At 43.5% G+C, this 16,357-nt stretch overlaps 1 protein-coding gene across 1 annotated transcript in view; it reads right to left on the reverse strand.

Annotated features, from left to right (window-relative positions):
* The window catches only part of ATXN2L (ataxin 2 like), a 446,514-nt gene that overhangs the window by 303,085 nt on the left and 127,072 nt on the right, over positions 1 to 16,357 (reverse strand). The window contains exon 4 of the mRNA XM_030209208.1: positions 9,419 to 9,490. Within this exon, the coding sequence (XP_030065068.1) occupies positions 9,419 to 9,490 (72 nt within the window). The remainder of the gene's footprint in view (positions 1 to 9,418; positions 9,491 to 16,357) is intronic.

The raw sequence follows: 16,357 nt of genomic DNA on the forward strand, positions 1-16,357 counted from the left end.
CTCAATACTCTCCACTTCTCCCAACTATCTTAGCACCCCAGACATATCTGACAACCTAAAATACTTGGAGTAATGATCGATAACCATTTATCATTTGAAAACCATGCTACATTCATCACCAAAAAAATGTTTAATATGATGTGGATTTTGAAACGAGTGAAATCATACCTTCCCCTGGACACCTTTCGGAACCTAGTACAATCCACAGTATTCACGCACGCAGATTACTGAAACAGTGTTTCTTAGGATGTAAGACCCTAATCCTGAAGAAATTTAAGACTACCCAAAACTCGGCAGCCAGACTTATCCTTGGCAAGTCAAGATTCGATAGCGCAACACCTCTTTGAGAGAAGCTTAATTGGCTCCCATCAGAGAAAGAAGAAATTTAAAAGTCCACACTCTGATTCATAAGATCATATATGGAGAATCCCCTAACTACATGAATAACCTCATCATAAATACAAATAATGCCACACTGGGAAAAGACCAAGGGTCCATCGAGCCCAGCATCCTGTCCACGACAGCGGCCAATCCAGGCCAAGGGCAGCTGGCAAGCTTCCCAAACGTACAAACACTCATACATGTTATTCCTGGAATCAACCTCCCAACCAGAAATAGATCGCCTCTCATACTTACCTCAATTTACACCTTCCCAACTGCAAGGGTATTAAATACAAGACCTCCTATGCATCCAGTTTCTCCTTTTTGGGCAGCCAGCTTTGGAACGCTCTGCCAAGATCCATCCGAACAATCAATGCATCTACTATTCAGAAAAATGTTGAAAATCCATCTCTTCAAGAAAGCTTACCCTAATGACCCAACTTAACTTTTTAAGCCCACCCACATGATTCCTGCCCTGACGATTATACCTTTGACCATGTCTCAAATCTCCTTATGCTCATTCCTCAATCTCTTTCTCTCTATCTTTCTTACTCCTTACCCCTCCCAATCTCTTCTCCTTTTGCTCATCCTATCTTTGTTTACCTCTCCATGCTCAATTTACATATCCTCAAAACCCCACTACTACAACTTGTAACATTCTCCTTCAAGACTTTGTAATTCTATTTACTATGTAAGCAGCATTGAACTGCTATTGTGTGGGAAAGCGCAGGGTACAAATGTAATAATAATAATAATACCAAAACACTCCCTAAGTAGAGTGGGAACAGGCAACTCCGCAAGCAAGCACTTGCGCTCCAAATGCGCATCCTACCGCATTGCCACATCCAGCCTGTAATGCCGCACGAAACAGCGCTGAATAGCCCAGGCAGCCGCATGACAGATCTAAAGAGAAAAAAAACGTTCCAGCCCATGAAGAGGACATTGCCTTGTAGAGTGCGCTTTAAAACGCGTCAGCGGCGACCCTCCCTGAAAGCAGATAAGCCGAAAAAATGAGTTCCTTAAGCCATCGGGTTATAGTGGCCTTAGACGCCGGAAACCCCCGTTGGGGACCTGCCAACAGAACAAATAAATGATCAGAATTACTAAACTCATTTGACATCTGCAGACATTGCCACAGAGCCCTGCGGACATCCAAAGGCGCAATTGCCCAAAGGAGTCCGGAAACGCCTCCTTAGAGAAGGAAGGAAGAAAGATGGGCTGGTTGAGGTGAAAAGCTGAAACCACCTTAGGCAGAAAAGAAGGTATCATCCGAACAGTAACCCCGGATTCCGAGAACTGCAGAAAAGGATCCTGACAAGAAAGAGCTCAGACACTCTTCTAGCCAACATTAGTCCCACTAAAAATAAACTGTGTAAGACAAAGCGGCAGGCGTCATCCATGGTCACCAGACCCTGGACAACAGGGTCGGTACCAGAGGTAACGGCAGGGGAGCCTCCACCAGCATCCGCCGGAGGGCCACATACCACGGCCTCCTGGGCCAATCCGGGGCAATGAGAACCACCTCTCCTTGATGTAGTCGAATCCGCAAAACTCGCCTATCAAGGGCCATGGAGGGAACACATACAGGAGGCCAGGGTTGAGCCAAGGCATCCAACCCGTCGAGCGAGGATCTCTCCGTCTGCTGTAAAGCACGGGACTCTGGCATTTGCGCTTGAGGCCATAAGATCTGCTACGGGGTCCCCATTTGGCACATATCTGCAGGAATACTTCGTCTGCAAGTTCCCACTCCGCTGGGTCGATTTGATTCCTGCTCAGATAATCGGCTTTCCACGTTGCTTTGACCTGCAATATGAGCTGCTGACAGAACTGCAGATGTAGCTCGCCCAGTAGCAATCTGCGCGGCCTGCACGGCTAGTGCAATGGCACTGAGTGCCTCCTTGTCGATTTATGTAGGCCACTGTTGTCGTGTTGTCTGACAGACACTCTGACAGCCAATTCTTCTAGGATCAATTGAAAGGCCAGAAGCGCCTGGAAGATTGCTTTCAACTCCAAGTGATTGATGGAACCACTCCGACTCCTCGGGTGTCCAGAGACCCTGGGCATGCCTTCCCTGGCAATGTGCATCCCAGCCCTTCAAGCTGCATCTGTCACCACCAGGCACCAATCGGGGAGCACTAGCTGCATTCCTCGCCGCAGCATACTGTCTGAGAGCCACCACTCAAAACTGAGCCGGTCTGCAGGGAGCCACGCGAGTCTGCATTGGTAATCCTGAGATATGGGAGACCACGTTGAAGCAGGGAACACTGCAGAGGTCTCAGGTGCATTCTCGCCCATGGCACCACTTCCAAGGTGGCTGTCATCGACCCCAACAGCTGGACTTTGTCCCAAGCTCATGGGCGAGGCATCCTCAGGAGCACACAGACCTGGTTCTGAAGCTTGCACGCCTTTGCTTGGGTAGAAAGACAAATTACGAGGCTGTGTTGAACCGGACCCCCAATATTCTAGAGATTGAGAGGGGTCATATGATTTGGCTACATTGACGACCCAGCCCAGAGATTGCAGTACTGAGACCACTCTGGCTGTAACATGAGTCTTCTGCAGAGTCCGCTCTGATGAGCCAGTCATCTAGGTACGGATGAACCCGGATACCCTCTTGCCTGAGAAAGGCAGCTACTACCACCATTACCTTGGAGAAGGTTCGGGGAGCTGTGGCGAGGCCAAAAGGCAAGGCCCAAAACTGGAAATGTTTTCCCATCACCAAAAAACGTAGAAACCTCTGGTGCAGGGGCCAAATTGGTATGTGCAAGTAAGCTTCTTTCAGGTCCAGAGACGTGAGAAACTCTCCTGGCTGTACCGCCGCAATGACGAAGCGCAGAGTTTCCATGTGAAAATGCCGCACTCTCAGAGACTTGTTGACTTCTTTTAAGTCTAGGATGGGCCGAAAACACCCTCCTTTTCGCGGCACCACAAAGTAAATGGAGTAACGGCCAGAGCCGAGTTCGGCGGGAGGCACCGGGGACACCGCCCCTATGTGAATCAAGCCTTGCAAGATCTCCTCTACCGCCGTCCTTTTGGCAGCAGAACCGCATCGGGACTCCACAAACACGTCTCTCACCGGGGCATTGAATTCTATTCTGTAACCATCTCTGATCAGGTTCAAGACCCACTGATCTGAGGAAATCTTGGTCCACTCCTTGAGAAAGAGGAAAAGTCGTCCTCCTATTACAGGAATCGGGGAGGGGGCCGGCGCACCATCATTGAGAGGGTCGCCCTTGAACTCCAGGTCTTGAGCCAGCTGCTGTGGACTGTTTGTCCGAGCGAAAGGAGTTCCTCTGCTGAAAACGGGCATGTGAAGTAAACCCAGCAGAACGCCCCGGGCGGTACCTTCTAGCTTCACGGAAGCGAGGTCTGTAAGAGGAGGGAACCGCCTGACCCTTGGAGGAAGGCCGCGGCCTATCCTCGGGTAAGCACTGGGGTTTAGCATCCCCCAGGCCTTTAACAATGTTCTCCAGCTTCTCACCAAATAGGAGAAGGCCTTGAAAGGGCAACTTCACCAACCTTTGCTTAGAGACCATGTCAGTTGCCCAATGCCGTAGCCACAACAGGCGGAGCCGAAGCTCTGACCAGATCATAAAGGGCGTCAGCCAAGAAAGACAAGGCCGACTCCATCCGTGGTGCCATCTCCACAAGGGGCTCCGCTCCATCTCCGGGCTGTTCCACTGCCTGTTGTACCCAAGCGAGGCAGGCTCGGGCAGCGTAACAGCTGCATGCAGACACCCGTAAGGATAGGCCTGAAATTTCAAAGGACCGCTTTACAGTTGATTCAAGGCGTCAGTCCTGCATGTCCTTCAGGGCAACTCCTCCTTCAACTAGGAGGGTAGTTCTCTTTGTCACAGCCATGACTAGGGCATCCAGTTTAGGCACCGCCAGGCGCGCCAAATGCTCCTCACTTAGAGGGTATAATTGCCCCATAGCCCTGGCAACTTTCAAAGGCCCCTCGGGGTCAAGCCCATTGAGCCGAAATAAGCTCTTGGATCGAGTCATGCAAAGAAAAAGCTCGAGCAGGCTTCTTAGTACTTGTCATCCTCAGGTTAGCTGAGGAGACTTCAGCACTCGCAGGATCTTCAATAGAGAGGGCCTGCAATGCATTAGAAATAAGCGCTGGCAGCTCATCGCGGTGGAAATCCTCACTGCAGAAGAATCATCTGGATCCAATGGCAATCCTGCACCTTCCTCTGGCTCTCCAGACCACGAGGGCCTGCCAGACCCTCAGACTCCTCACATCCCGACTACGGGGGGGGGGGGGGGGGGGGGGGGGCACTCTTTGAAGGGGAATCCACCCTTCTGCTCTTGTCCTGCGGCATCTGTCAGGGGAAAATGCACCTGACGGCAATTCAAGGCCGGGCTCCACTGGAGGGGACACAGGCAGCCAGGCCGATTGAGACCCATGCGGGAGAGCTCTTTTTAACATAAATGCTTTATGCAGCAGCAAAACAAACTCAGAAGAGAATGGCTCACCCTGGTCTCCCGGTTCCAGTCCGGGGGTAATGGCTCTCATATTAGCCTCCATACAAGGCTTCCCTTCAGGCTCAAATCCCTCCGCCTCAGCGGGGGGTCGCGTCATGCTGTTCCAAAATGGTGCCCGCTGCCAGCTCCACGGAGCGGGAAGGAACCTCGCTCGCCATGCTCGGGCCGGCTCTGACGTCAGAAGAGCACGATTTACAGAGCCCTGCTGCTGATCTGCGCTTGCCACAACGGGAACAGCGCTTAACAACCTCCGCAGCCATCGCCGAAAACAGCGTAAAATTCAAAAAGGCAGATTCATGCCAAAATCGTCCCAAACGCGGGCCCTCCCCAGAGGAGCTACAAAATGCTCTTACCTCCCCGGACCGAGTCCACAGAGCTCTGATCCGCTGCACAATCTGAAGAAAGCCTCTTTTCTGGGATCGCAGCGCTACAGTGCGACATAACGTTTTTTTTTTATAACGCTGTGAGGAAAGTTGGAAGCAACAGCGCAAGAGGCAAATTTTCCACTCCGGAGGATCAGTAGCGTGGGAAAGGCAGTGAAAGGGCGAACCTATGTGCCTGCATCCACAGCGTGGGCAAAGACAGGGACAGGGCTAGCCTATGTGTCTACAGCCACATCGGGGGCCAGGTAAGGCAGGGAAAGGGCGTACGTATGTGCCTTTAAAGTGAGCACCACCAGCCACAACCACCCTGCTACAACTGGCAACAGCACAGGAGACACCCCAGGCAGATTTTCTGAAGGAGCTGAATAAGCTGCGTCCACCCTGCTGGGGAGATAGAGAATACTGAAGAGGCAGATGGAGCTAGCTGGCCATGAGGCACTATGGTTTTTCAGTGCTATCTCCCCCTGCTGGTTGATGGACACAACCCACTCATAATCGATTCATCTGCTGATGACAAGGAATTTTTCCTTCTCTCGTCGGCTCCTGTACCAGCTGCTCCATAAAGCTGTCCTTGATTTCATTAAGGAATTGTACCTCTCTAGCGTGTCCCGATGTTACATTTGGATAATTGAAGTCACCCCATTATCATCACATTGCCCATTTTGTTTGCGTCTCTGATTTCTTTTATCATTCTACGTCTACCTGCTCATCCTGGCGAGGCGGACAGTAGTACACTCCTATCACCGTCCTTTTCCCTTTTATACAAATTTCAACCCACAATGATTCAAAGGTGTGATTTGTGTCCTGCTGAATTTGTAATCTATCTGAGTCAAGGTTCTCGTTAATATACAATGCTACCCCCCTCCACCCTATCACTATGATATACTTTGTACCCTGGTATGAGAGTGTCCCACTGGTTATCCTCCTTCCACCAAGTCTCAGTAATGCCTATTATATCCAATTTTTCATATTCCACCTCTCCCATCTTATTTCTTAGACTCCTAGCATTTGCATATAGAATTTCAGAGTATGTTTGTTGTTCCTATTTGCATGATGCTTAGTACTTGACACTACTGATTTGCCATCTTTTGTTTGATCTTTAGTTGTATTTAAGGGCACCTGGCCTACCACAGTCTGTTTGTGCAATCTCACTATCCAGAAACCCTATCTTCCCTGTTGTGAGGTATCCTTGCAAGATACCTTATCCTGAACCATGCGCTTTTGAGCGACTGTCGACCTTCCCCCCATTCTAGTTTAAAAGCTGCTCTATCTCCTTTTAAAAGCCAATGCCAGCAGCCTGGTCCCACCCTGGTTAGGTGGAGCCACCTTTCGGAATAGGCTCCCTTCCCCAGAATGTTGCCCAGTCCTAACAAATCTAAAACCCTCCTCCCTACACCATCGTCTCATGATGTTACGGAAGCCTTAGCCTCGGACCCAGAGTCACTGACAGACTGACTTCAAGATGTCCTCTGCTCATCACCAGCCACCCCAGAGTATGACCCACCCCAGACCAGGAGAGATCCTACCACAGCGGGAGGGGCCAGCATCAGCTGCTAGCACCTGCTTAACATATGTATTATTTGCTGCAGCCAACTTGAGCTAGGGCTCCCTCCCAGGCCCCAGGGTATGTAAAAGAACACTTACTCCCCCTGTCCCTCCAACACCTGAAAGGGACAAACTTCTTGTTGCAGGAAGTGCATCAGGACTTAGCATGATTGGTCTTTCCACAAAAGACATCAGGGGGCCTTGTGTAACTGTTGGGGAAGGCCCATTGACCCCCCCACCCCAGAACTTTTCCAAAGTCAAACACACCTATGGAATGGGGCACAAAGGGAGCCCGGAGCCGTGTTCAGCCACCACCTACATCAGGAAGGGCAGTACCACCCACAAGCAGGCACATTGGCTTGTACCACACTCCTGAAGCGGATAGCAGCTTGGGACTCACTAGGCTCGTCATTCCCCTTGCCAGGCTCTCAGATGTGGGCTTGTTTGTGCCCCTCCCCTTTCTAATTTTAACTAGCTTTACTCCCCAGCCATATTAAAATTAGCTAAACTCCTATAGGCTGCCTGGAACTGCAACGAGTATGGTGATGGGGGAGGGAGGCATTCCTGAAGGGGTGTGGAGACAAGGGCAAAGCACCTAACCAAATTATCACCTTTGGGTGTAACTTGGGGCTGCAGAGCCATGCTCAACCAAGTTAGGTCTGTGAATCATAACCCTGACAGCAATGCCATAAGGTTCTACCAACTGGTGTGGCCTTAGCCTGCACAGCTGGGAGCTAGGCAAGGAAGGACTAGGTGAACCAGTCCATACAACCTACCAACTGCTGGGGGCAGAGAAAAAAACTGAAGCTTTTCCACAAAGTACCAGCCCTTATTATCAGTGATGTCACTAGGAAAAAATAGTTTTTCTAACCGCCGTCTGCTGGGAGGAAGGAATATAACCCAATCCTATAGACTGGTGAAGCTGATTACTATAGAAGTTTCAAGCAGTTTTTGTGTGGATTGAAAAACAAAAAAAACTACTACTACTTCTTCTTCTATATAGCACTACTATACATACACTGTGTTGTACACATAGTAGTACTTTCTCTGTACTGGGGCCAAGGAGGGTTAAGTGACTTACCCAAGGTCACAAGGCACTGCAGTGGGAATCAAGTCCTCTCAAAGGTGGCCATGTTTGCTTCTTTTCTATCAGAGCAAACTCATGTCATTCTTCTCTCATCATGAATAAACCTGCCTTGCGGACTCAGCTTTTTATGGCACACGCAGTGTGACCTCACCTTCAGTATTGCGTTACATTCTAGTCGCCGTATCTCAAAAAAAAGATATAGTGAATTAGAAAAGGTTCAAAGAAGAGTAGCCAAAATGAATAAAAGGGATAGAACTCCTCTCATATGAGGAAGGCTAAAAAGAGGGCTCTTCAGTTGGCAAAGAGATGACTGAGGGAGAAATGATTGAGGTCTACAAAACACTGAGTGGTGTACGAGTAAAAGTGAAGCCATTTTTTTACTCTTTCAAAAGCCCACCAGGGGACACAAATTAAATAGAAATACTTTTGAACACAAATAGGAAGAAATGGATTCGTTGCCGGAGGATGTGATGACATTGGTATAATATACGTGTATAAAAAAAAAAAAAAAAAAAAGGTTTGGACAGGTTCATGGAGGAAAATCTAAAGTTTGCTATTGGGATAGACATGGGGGAAGCAACTGCTTGCCCTGGGATAGATAGCATGAAATGTTGCTACTACCTGGGTTTCTGCCATGTACTTGTGACCTGGATTGGCCACTGTTGGAAACAGAATACTGGGTTAGATGGATTGCTGGTCTGCATCCAGAAAAATTCAGTGGGAAGCACCACAGGTCACTGGCAACAACCAAAACCCTGACACTAGAAAGAGGTCAACAAAAAAATAACAAAAATCCTGACCAAGGGAATAAAGCTAACCAAGCTGTTTTTTAAATTTAAGCCTGGGAAGTGCAGGGGGAGACCAGGGTGTACAGGCAACGAGGGATAGGGAGATGACAACCCAACACTCCTGAGGAAAGGACCCTCAGGGCCCAGCCAAAACATCACCCAGTGGCACTAACAAATGCGATGGGCGGCTATGGAGTCAAGCTCCATACTCACTAGGTATAACCTGAGATTGGAACCCTGGGAGCAGCTGTAGGCTCAATCAAGCTGTGTAGCCGCAGCCAGCAGAGCGTGGAACTAGGAGCATCATCGGCACAACTTATCACCTGCTAGAGGTAGAGAAAATACTGGATTGTTACAGAGAGCTTCCAGCTTATACTGGTGATGTCGCTGGTAGAATTCAGTTTTCCTCACCTCCAACTGCTGGTAGCAACACCCATTCGTGCAGAACAGTGCAGCTGATGCTAACAAATACCCATTTCAAAATGACTTCAGGTCTTTGAAAGATAGTCAATCTATCAAACTAGCAGTATATATGAATATTCAGTTGAACCTGAAAGCATTTCACGCATCAAGGAGGGTATTCAAAAGATGTTCTTTTCTCATTTTCCTCAAAATTTCCAATAGCAAGGCTCACAAGCACAGAACAAAGATCTTACAAATGTAGTGTTTTGTTGGACCTTTCAGTAAAGAGGGCATCAAGAGAATCAGACTGCTGTTGAGAACAATACAGACTCACATAATCTTACCTTAGAGCTTAAAGTTTTGGAAATTCCTTCATAGACTGTGCCATTTTTTACCTTTACATCGCAGGTTGAACCCTGAAAAAGCAAATGGAATGGGATGAGCACCGCATTAAAGGAGAACCAATATATTATCACTGTATATGCAGTCATATTTTAAAAGTTAAGATGAATACTTTTATCAAGCATTTCATCTAATCCTGATCTAAAGTTATTTAGTTTATTAGCTATATATCCAGGAAACAGAACAAATCGTTTTGGTATTAGGCCACTGGACTTTATCTTACTTTTCAACATTACCCAGACTATACATGTGCTGTAAATATGGAACAGCACATAACCCACTATAGCCAGAAAAATGGGGAAAATGTGGTCTTACCTGCCAATGTTTTCTCTCGAGTTCCTACCAGTTCAGTCCAGACAAATGGCAATATACCTCTCTATCAGCAATGGAACAAAAAGAAACCGCTTGGCGCCTGGCCATATATAAGGCACTGTGCAGATAACGAGCCTTAGTCTATAACACAATGCAGAACTACACATCTGTAACAGGGAGAACTCTGGTCTAGTAGGACTTGAGAAAAGAAACTTAAAGGAAACATTTGGTCTTGACTGTCATCCACCAGACCAGTCCAGACGATAGGATGTAACAAAGCAGTCCCATACTGGGCAGCATTAGGCCTATCTGTTCTAAATACTGCCACTCCAACGATGGTATCTCCCTTGGTGAGAACATTGAGCATCTAATGCATACTGATCAAGTCTAATATGAACCACTATGCTAGCTACAACCCTAACGTAACCTACTCCTGCTGAGTGCGTTTTTAGCACACAATGCCTTTGATGTGGAGGAAGTGATGTCATGGTCTGAGATCAGAGCCCTGGGTCAGGCAGTAATAGCACTAATACAGGTGGTCAGCACCCCAAAAAATCAAGATATTAATAAAAGCGTTGAGCAGTTTGTGATTTTGATGTTTGTTACAAAGATTTTTCTTGGGTTTAGTGTCTTTCGCGTCAACTGATAGCCATACTTTTGTAAATTGTCTTTGATGGTGATTATTTCAATGCTGGCTGTAGTTATTTATTAGGATTTATTTACCGCCTTTTTGAAGGAATTCACTCAAGGCGGTGTACAGTAAGAATAGATCAAGCATGAGCAATAGACAATTACAGCAGTAAAATATTCAAAAACACACAAAGTATGGTATGGTATACTATTTACTATTTTATTTTTCACATCAATTCATTTTTTTTTTTATAACAGTTTTACAATTATAATCAAGCATAACTTGTTTGAAAAGTGATACATTTCCCACTTTAAGTTTAGGAATACAATATTAATAAAGATAAAGATGAAAAATCTCGCTCAAGTCCACATAAATAGTGCAAGATGTTAAGAAATGGAATATATATTCATTACAACCATTTTTAAAGTTTGAGCTGAGAGGTTTTACAGGTCACATTATACAGTATTATTTATCTAAATTACAGGGAAGGTAACAATTTAAGCCCCTCCTATTCTGCCTAGATGCTAGAAATACAGTGGAGGAGTGGCCTAGTGGTTAGGGTGGTGGACTTTGGTCCTGGGGAACTGAGGAACTGAGTTCAATTCCTACTTCAGGCACAGGCAGCTCCTTGTGACCTGGGCAAGTCACTTAACCCTCCATTGCCCCATGTAAGCCACACTGAGCCTGCATGAGTGGGAAAGCGCAGGGTACAAATGTAACCACAAAAAAAAAACTGAGCTGGGTCAAAGAAAACATTTATTCGATTGGTACTTCACCACGCATTTACATGGATATCTCAGGTAAAAAGTAGCTCCAGCTGAAGGACCTCAGGTTTCATCAACAGAAATTGTTTTCGACGCTTTTGCGTATCTCACGAGATATCCGGAAATACTTGTATTTTTTGACCAAGAAACAATTTATCTTTATTCTTAAATACATGGACATTAACCAAGACTTGTCTGGAGCCAACGCAACTGTAGCTATTAATGTTGGTTAAAGTAACAGGATCAGTATCTGATGATTCAAGTAATTCAGAAATATTTAAAGCTTGTTCTCGTTCTTGCTTTTTTTGATCACTCTGGTCTGAAAATGGTAGGTAATAAACCTGAGTAAAAGGGCAGAATAATTTCTTCCTTTACTCCGAAAACCTCAATAAGATATTTCTTTAACATTTCCCTGGCAGATTTAGTAAGCTGCTTGGGAAAGTTCAGAAAACTAAGATTATTACTTCTAACCGAGTTCTCAAGAATTTCAGTTTTCTTCTCAATGAAACCAGGTCTTTTATCATAATTTCCTGTTGAGTTTGCATTTTTTTCATTTCCAGTTCCATTTTTACATCTGACTGCTGTAATTTTTCTACTTTAAGGTCCAAAGTTTTTATATTCTGTTCATGAATCATCATATCTTGATTCAATTTCTGTCTTTGTGGAGAAAGCGATTTCCCTAGGCCCACTATTAGGGTCCAGAGAGAGTCTAATGTCACTTCAGCTGGTTTATTCATATCAAGAAAAAATTGAGCAGGTAGTACCTCTTTTTCTGTTGTTGTCTCCCCATTCAGAATGGCAGTCAGTATCTCCCACCTTAGCTGTAACTGGTGTCGACATTCCCATCAAGGCTTCCAAGTCACCAACAGGCTGGTCTAACGCCTCCTGTCTCTGTTCACGTGCACCACTCTTAGGAAGCAAGGTTAGAGACACCTCTGTTGGTGTACTACAACTCGCCGGTTGAGGGGGCGGTTCCCTTGTGTCGGGGCTGAGCTGTAGCCCAGGAGACGCTTCCAGGCCTCCATTCGCTCTGGAGCGAGTCAGCGGGCTGCCTTCCGACATGTTTAATACCAGTGTCGATGGAACCGCAGCGGTCTGAAGTAAGGTACGGCTGTCTTGTGAAGAAAGAGTCTGCCGTTGTGGGGCATTGGAGGCTGACCGGCCCGTCTCTTCGGCATCTCGGTTGAGTTAAAATTTCAGAGAGCTTAACAAATGCTGCCTGCTAGCTTCTCAGTTCGGCAGCCATCTTGCCCCATTTCTTTTTCACATCAATTCAAGTTGGTATATTGATCCACTTCTAAATCATTACACTCCTAAGGCAGGAGTCCACAGTGCCAAAAGCAGGACTGCGTCGAGTCATCATTAGGGTTTTTGTATTGTGTTATTTTATCAATAAATATCCCTGAGTTGGAAAATCAGTGGTTGCTCCCCTTTTTTGTTCTTTTGTTTTTATCTGTGTGTTCTGTAATTTTATTCTTTATAATAGTTTCCACTATTTTGCCTGGCACTTATGTCAGGCTTACCAGTCCGTACTTTCCCGATCACCCTGGAAACCTTTTTAAAGGTCAGCATTACATTGTTCGCCCTGCAATCTTCAGGTACTATGGACATTTTTAATGATAGGTTACAGATCACTAACAACAGATCATGTTCGAGTTCTTTCAGTACCTAGGATGTATGCTATCTGATCCAGGTGATTAATTAGTCGATTTGGCTACATCACTGCCTGAATAGGTAGACCCAAGAGTAAAACCATCAGAAAGCTAAGAGGATGACTCCTTTGAAAGCCCAAAACCAGTCTCTAACACTTATATGCTCATTTTCAAAGCACTTAGCCTCCCAAAGTTCCATAGAAACCTATGGAACTTAGCCTCCCAAAGTGCTTTGAAAATATGCCTCATAGTATACCAGAGGCCAAAGTCCAAGTCCTTGTTTAGGACTTTCTGAGAACAAATGGCACGCCTTCTTGTAAGAAGGAAGCCCGATAGAGGAAATGTCCTCACTTGGCCCACTAAGTCTCACACCAACACTTGGTTTTTTATAGTATAGAACACTATCATGAGTTACAACGTTTCAAAATTTACTACATACAGCTGAATTTCTTAGTACACACCTGCTTCATTACCCTTTGCCCTCCCTCCCTGTGTCATGGTGGTGCTGGATTCTATTCTTGAGATTGTTCATATGGTTGCCAGAGTTTGTCAAAGGCTCCCATTCTCCCTCTTCTTATGGCTGTTAGTTTTGCCATCTGATACATAAAGTCAACTTTTTGCAGCACCTTTTGTATTCAGGTGGCTGTGGGTTTTTCCAGTCTCTTGCTATTGCTATTTTGGCTGCCACTAGATATTGCGTAGCCAGCTTGTGTTGGAGTCCTGTTAATGATATCGATTTCAAATGTAGTAGGCAATTTTCCAGCCTGCATGGGTAGGGGTGTTGTAGCACTTTAGTTATCAATGTGATCACCGTCCTCCAATATGCTACTATCCTCGGACATTCCCACCAAATATGCATAAAGGTGCCTCTGGCTCCACATGATCGCCGCAAAAACAAAAAGGAGGTGAAAACCCTCACGGAACCGTGGGAAGGAAAACAAAAAGTGAGGAGAGTGGATGAGGATACCAACAAATATATATTTATTTACTAAAAAATTAAAAATTAATAATTAAAAAATAGCAATGTACATAAAAACGACCCGACACGGCCGTGTTTCGGCCCGTAGGCCTGCCTCAGGGGTCTTTGCAACCTGAATTAAACAATGAAACAAAGGATATTGTTACATATATATCATAAACATGAATATGGTGAATGGAAAAACAGACATTAGGTGAAAATATAACGTAAATCATTATGCAAATGACTAGAAAAAATATCTGTAACTCGTTCTGATTGAAAACGATTTTTTGATTGAGAACGTTTTTGATTAAAAAACATAGATAGTACTTTAAATAATACATCATATATTTATATACAAATGTTGAGGTTTATAATTGAAATTGTATAAAATAATGTTTTATGAATATTTATACATATGAATTGTACTTTGAATATATCGTATTGTAAAAATAAACATAAACGATGTGTTATAAGCAAATAATAAAATTATAATTAAAATTATGCGGAATGGTGTATTATGAATATTTAAACACATAAATAAATGCTTTGAATGTGATTTGTTATGAAGATAAACATTGTATTTATATTCAAATAATAATTAAAAGCCACATAAAATGATGTATGGGAATGAATATTTTTTAAACTTGTATTGATCTTCACATTAAAATTTACACATCAAAATTTAACGTAAGTGTAATGTATTAATTATGCCCACATTTTGAAATCAAATTAATAAATTGTAAAATACCTTGGTGGATATAACTCGCAATGTGTGCTCCAAGGAAAATAACAGGACACGATCCTCTTAGGTCTGTATATGAGAATAATTAATTAAATGCAAAAAAATCAAAAAGATGAAATGATGTGAAATGAAACAATAGAAAAAGTATATATTATAATGGCATGTGCCTGAAAAGACATGAATGCAAAACTGACGCCAGTGTAAAGTAAAGCATTAAAATAAAAGGGCGAATTACTGAGTTGGGGAATGTTGGATGAATTATGAGTTCTATATTAAAAACTGAATATAATTGAGTCTCTGTGTATAGTCAAAAGATTCTGTTTGTAAACCTGGTGATATTATGTTTAATCTAACCTATATCGGCTAGGAAAACTTACCTTCTCTCTTCAGAAAAATATGTACAATATATATGTGAAGACAAAACGAACTTGTAAAGCTGTAGGAGAAACAAAAGAATGAAAGAAACTTGTAATACCGCATGAGAAAGCAAAAACTGATTGTTATTCGAAAGAGTAACGTAAGTTTATATAAAAGAAATGAAATGACGCAATTTGATGAGATAGCTGAAAAACGTGATTTGTGGGGCACGGAAGTCTCAGTGCTACCTTCTATAAAATCGATGTGACTAGTATAATTTATATATTCGAGACACTAGGATCTCTCTTATAACATCAACTATGTCAAAGCTGCTATATTGTTTATATTTTGAATAACCATCGGGATTTAAGTCTTATGGAAAGATGTTGTAGGTCTACGGACGGCGATCATTAAAAGATTTTTTAAACGTTTATTTGATAAGTATTATAACATTGGTATATAAATTCTAAATCTTTTGAAATTTTCACCATTTTAGAATGACAATAGTCTGTAAGCCGAATAGAAAAATTGTATGCGTGATGGTTTAGTACCAAAGAACACAGGGAAAGTATTAGATCTCTCTGCTTACCTCCTCTCCTAAGAGATGTCTGCTAATTGTGAAAATATATTGGAAAAATGGCGATGAAGTAAGTATCTCTTATATAGATGAAGTGGGGGAAATGACGTTTTTCAAAAAATGGAGGGAAAAAGTTAACGTATGGTTTTTAATTGGACTACTAATTGAATAGGAAAATAGAATCAACCTATAATTTACTTAATCACGCTTATTTAAAGAATGATGAAATGTGTTATTGCAATTTTTGGCTAAATTAAGGAGATAATGAACGAAAATAATTATGCATGTATAAAAGATCAACGCGTAGTATGGCCATAGTTGGAGATGAAATAAATGTTGTCATAATTGAAAACTAGGAAGATAATTATCACCCCCATTAGATGATAATTGCTAAACGTGATGAATGCTTGGTATAAAATAATTTGAGGTGTAAACTTGATCTGATTATTGAGTAATAAGTGGTGAAAGTCCTAAGTGCGTGCCTTAAGATAGTCTAGAGTGTCAACGTGATCTGCGTGCTGAATGATATAGTGAAGAGACCCAAATGTCGTGTATTTGAGTTAGCTAAAGACATACTATTGAAATATAAAAATATATTGGAAATCTAAGTGGTGTGAAAAGGTGGAAAATGAAGTAAGACATATCTAATAAGTATGATTCGGTATAAGAATCATTTGAACTAGAGTAATGTCAACAATAAGTGAATCTGGATTTTAAAAAGAATGCATGTGTGGAGAAAAACTAAACGAACTTGGTCTCTTGTACTTAAACTAAATGAAAAAATGCTGAAATAAGCCGATAAGTGAAGAAAAATCTTTTAGTGATTGTGCACATCTAAATGCTTGCATTAATGAAATTGTAGAAGGTAGGACTAGAATTTACTTA

Source organism: Microcaecilia unicolor, chromosome 7 (genome assembly GCF_901765095.1).
Source record: "Microcaecilia unicolor chromosome 7, aMicUni1.1, whole genome shotgun sequence".
Taxonomy (NCBI): Eukaryota; Metazoa; Chordata; class Amphibia; order Gymnophiona; family Siphonopidae; genus Microcaecilia; species Microcaecilia unicolor.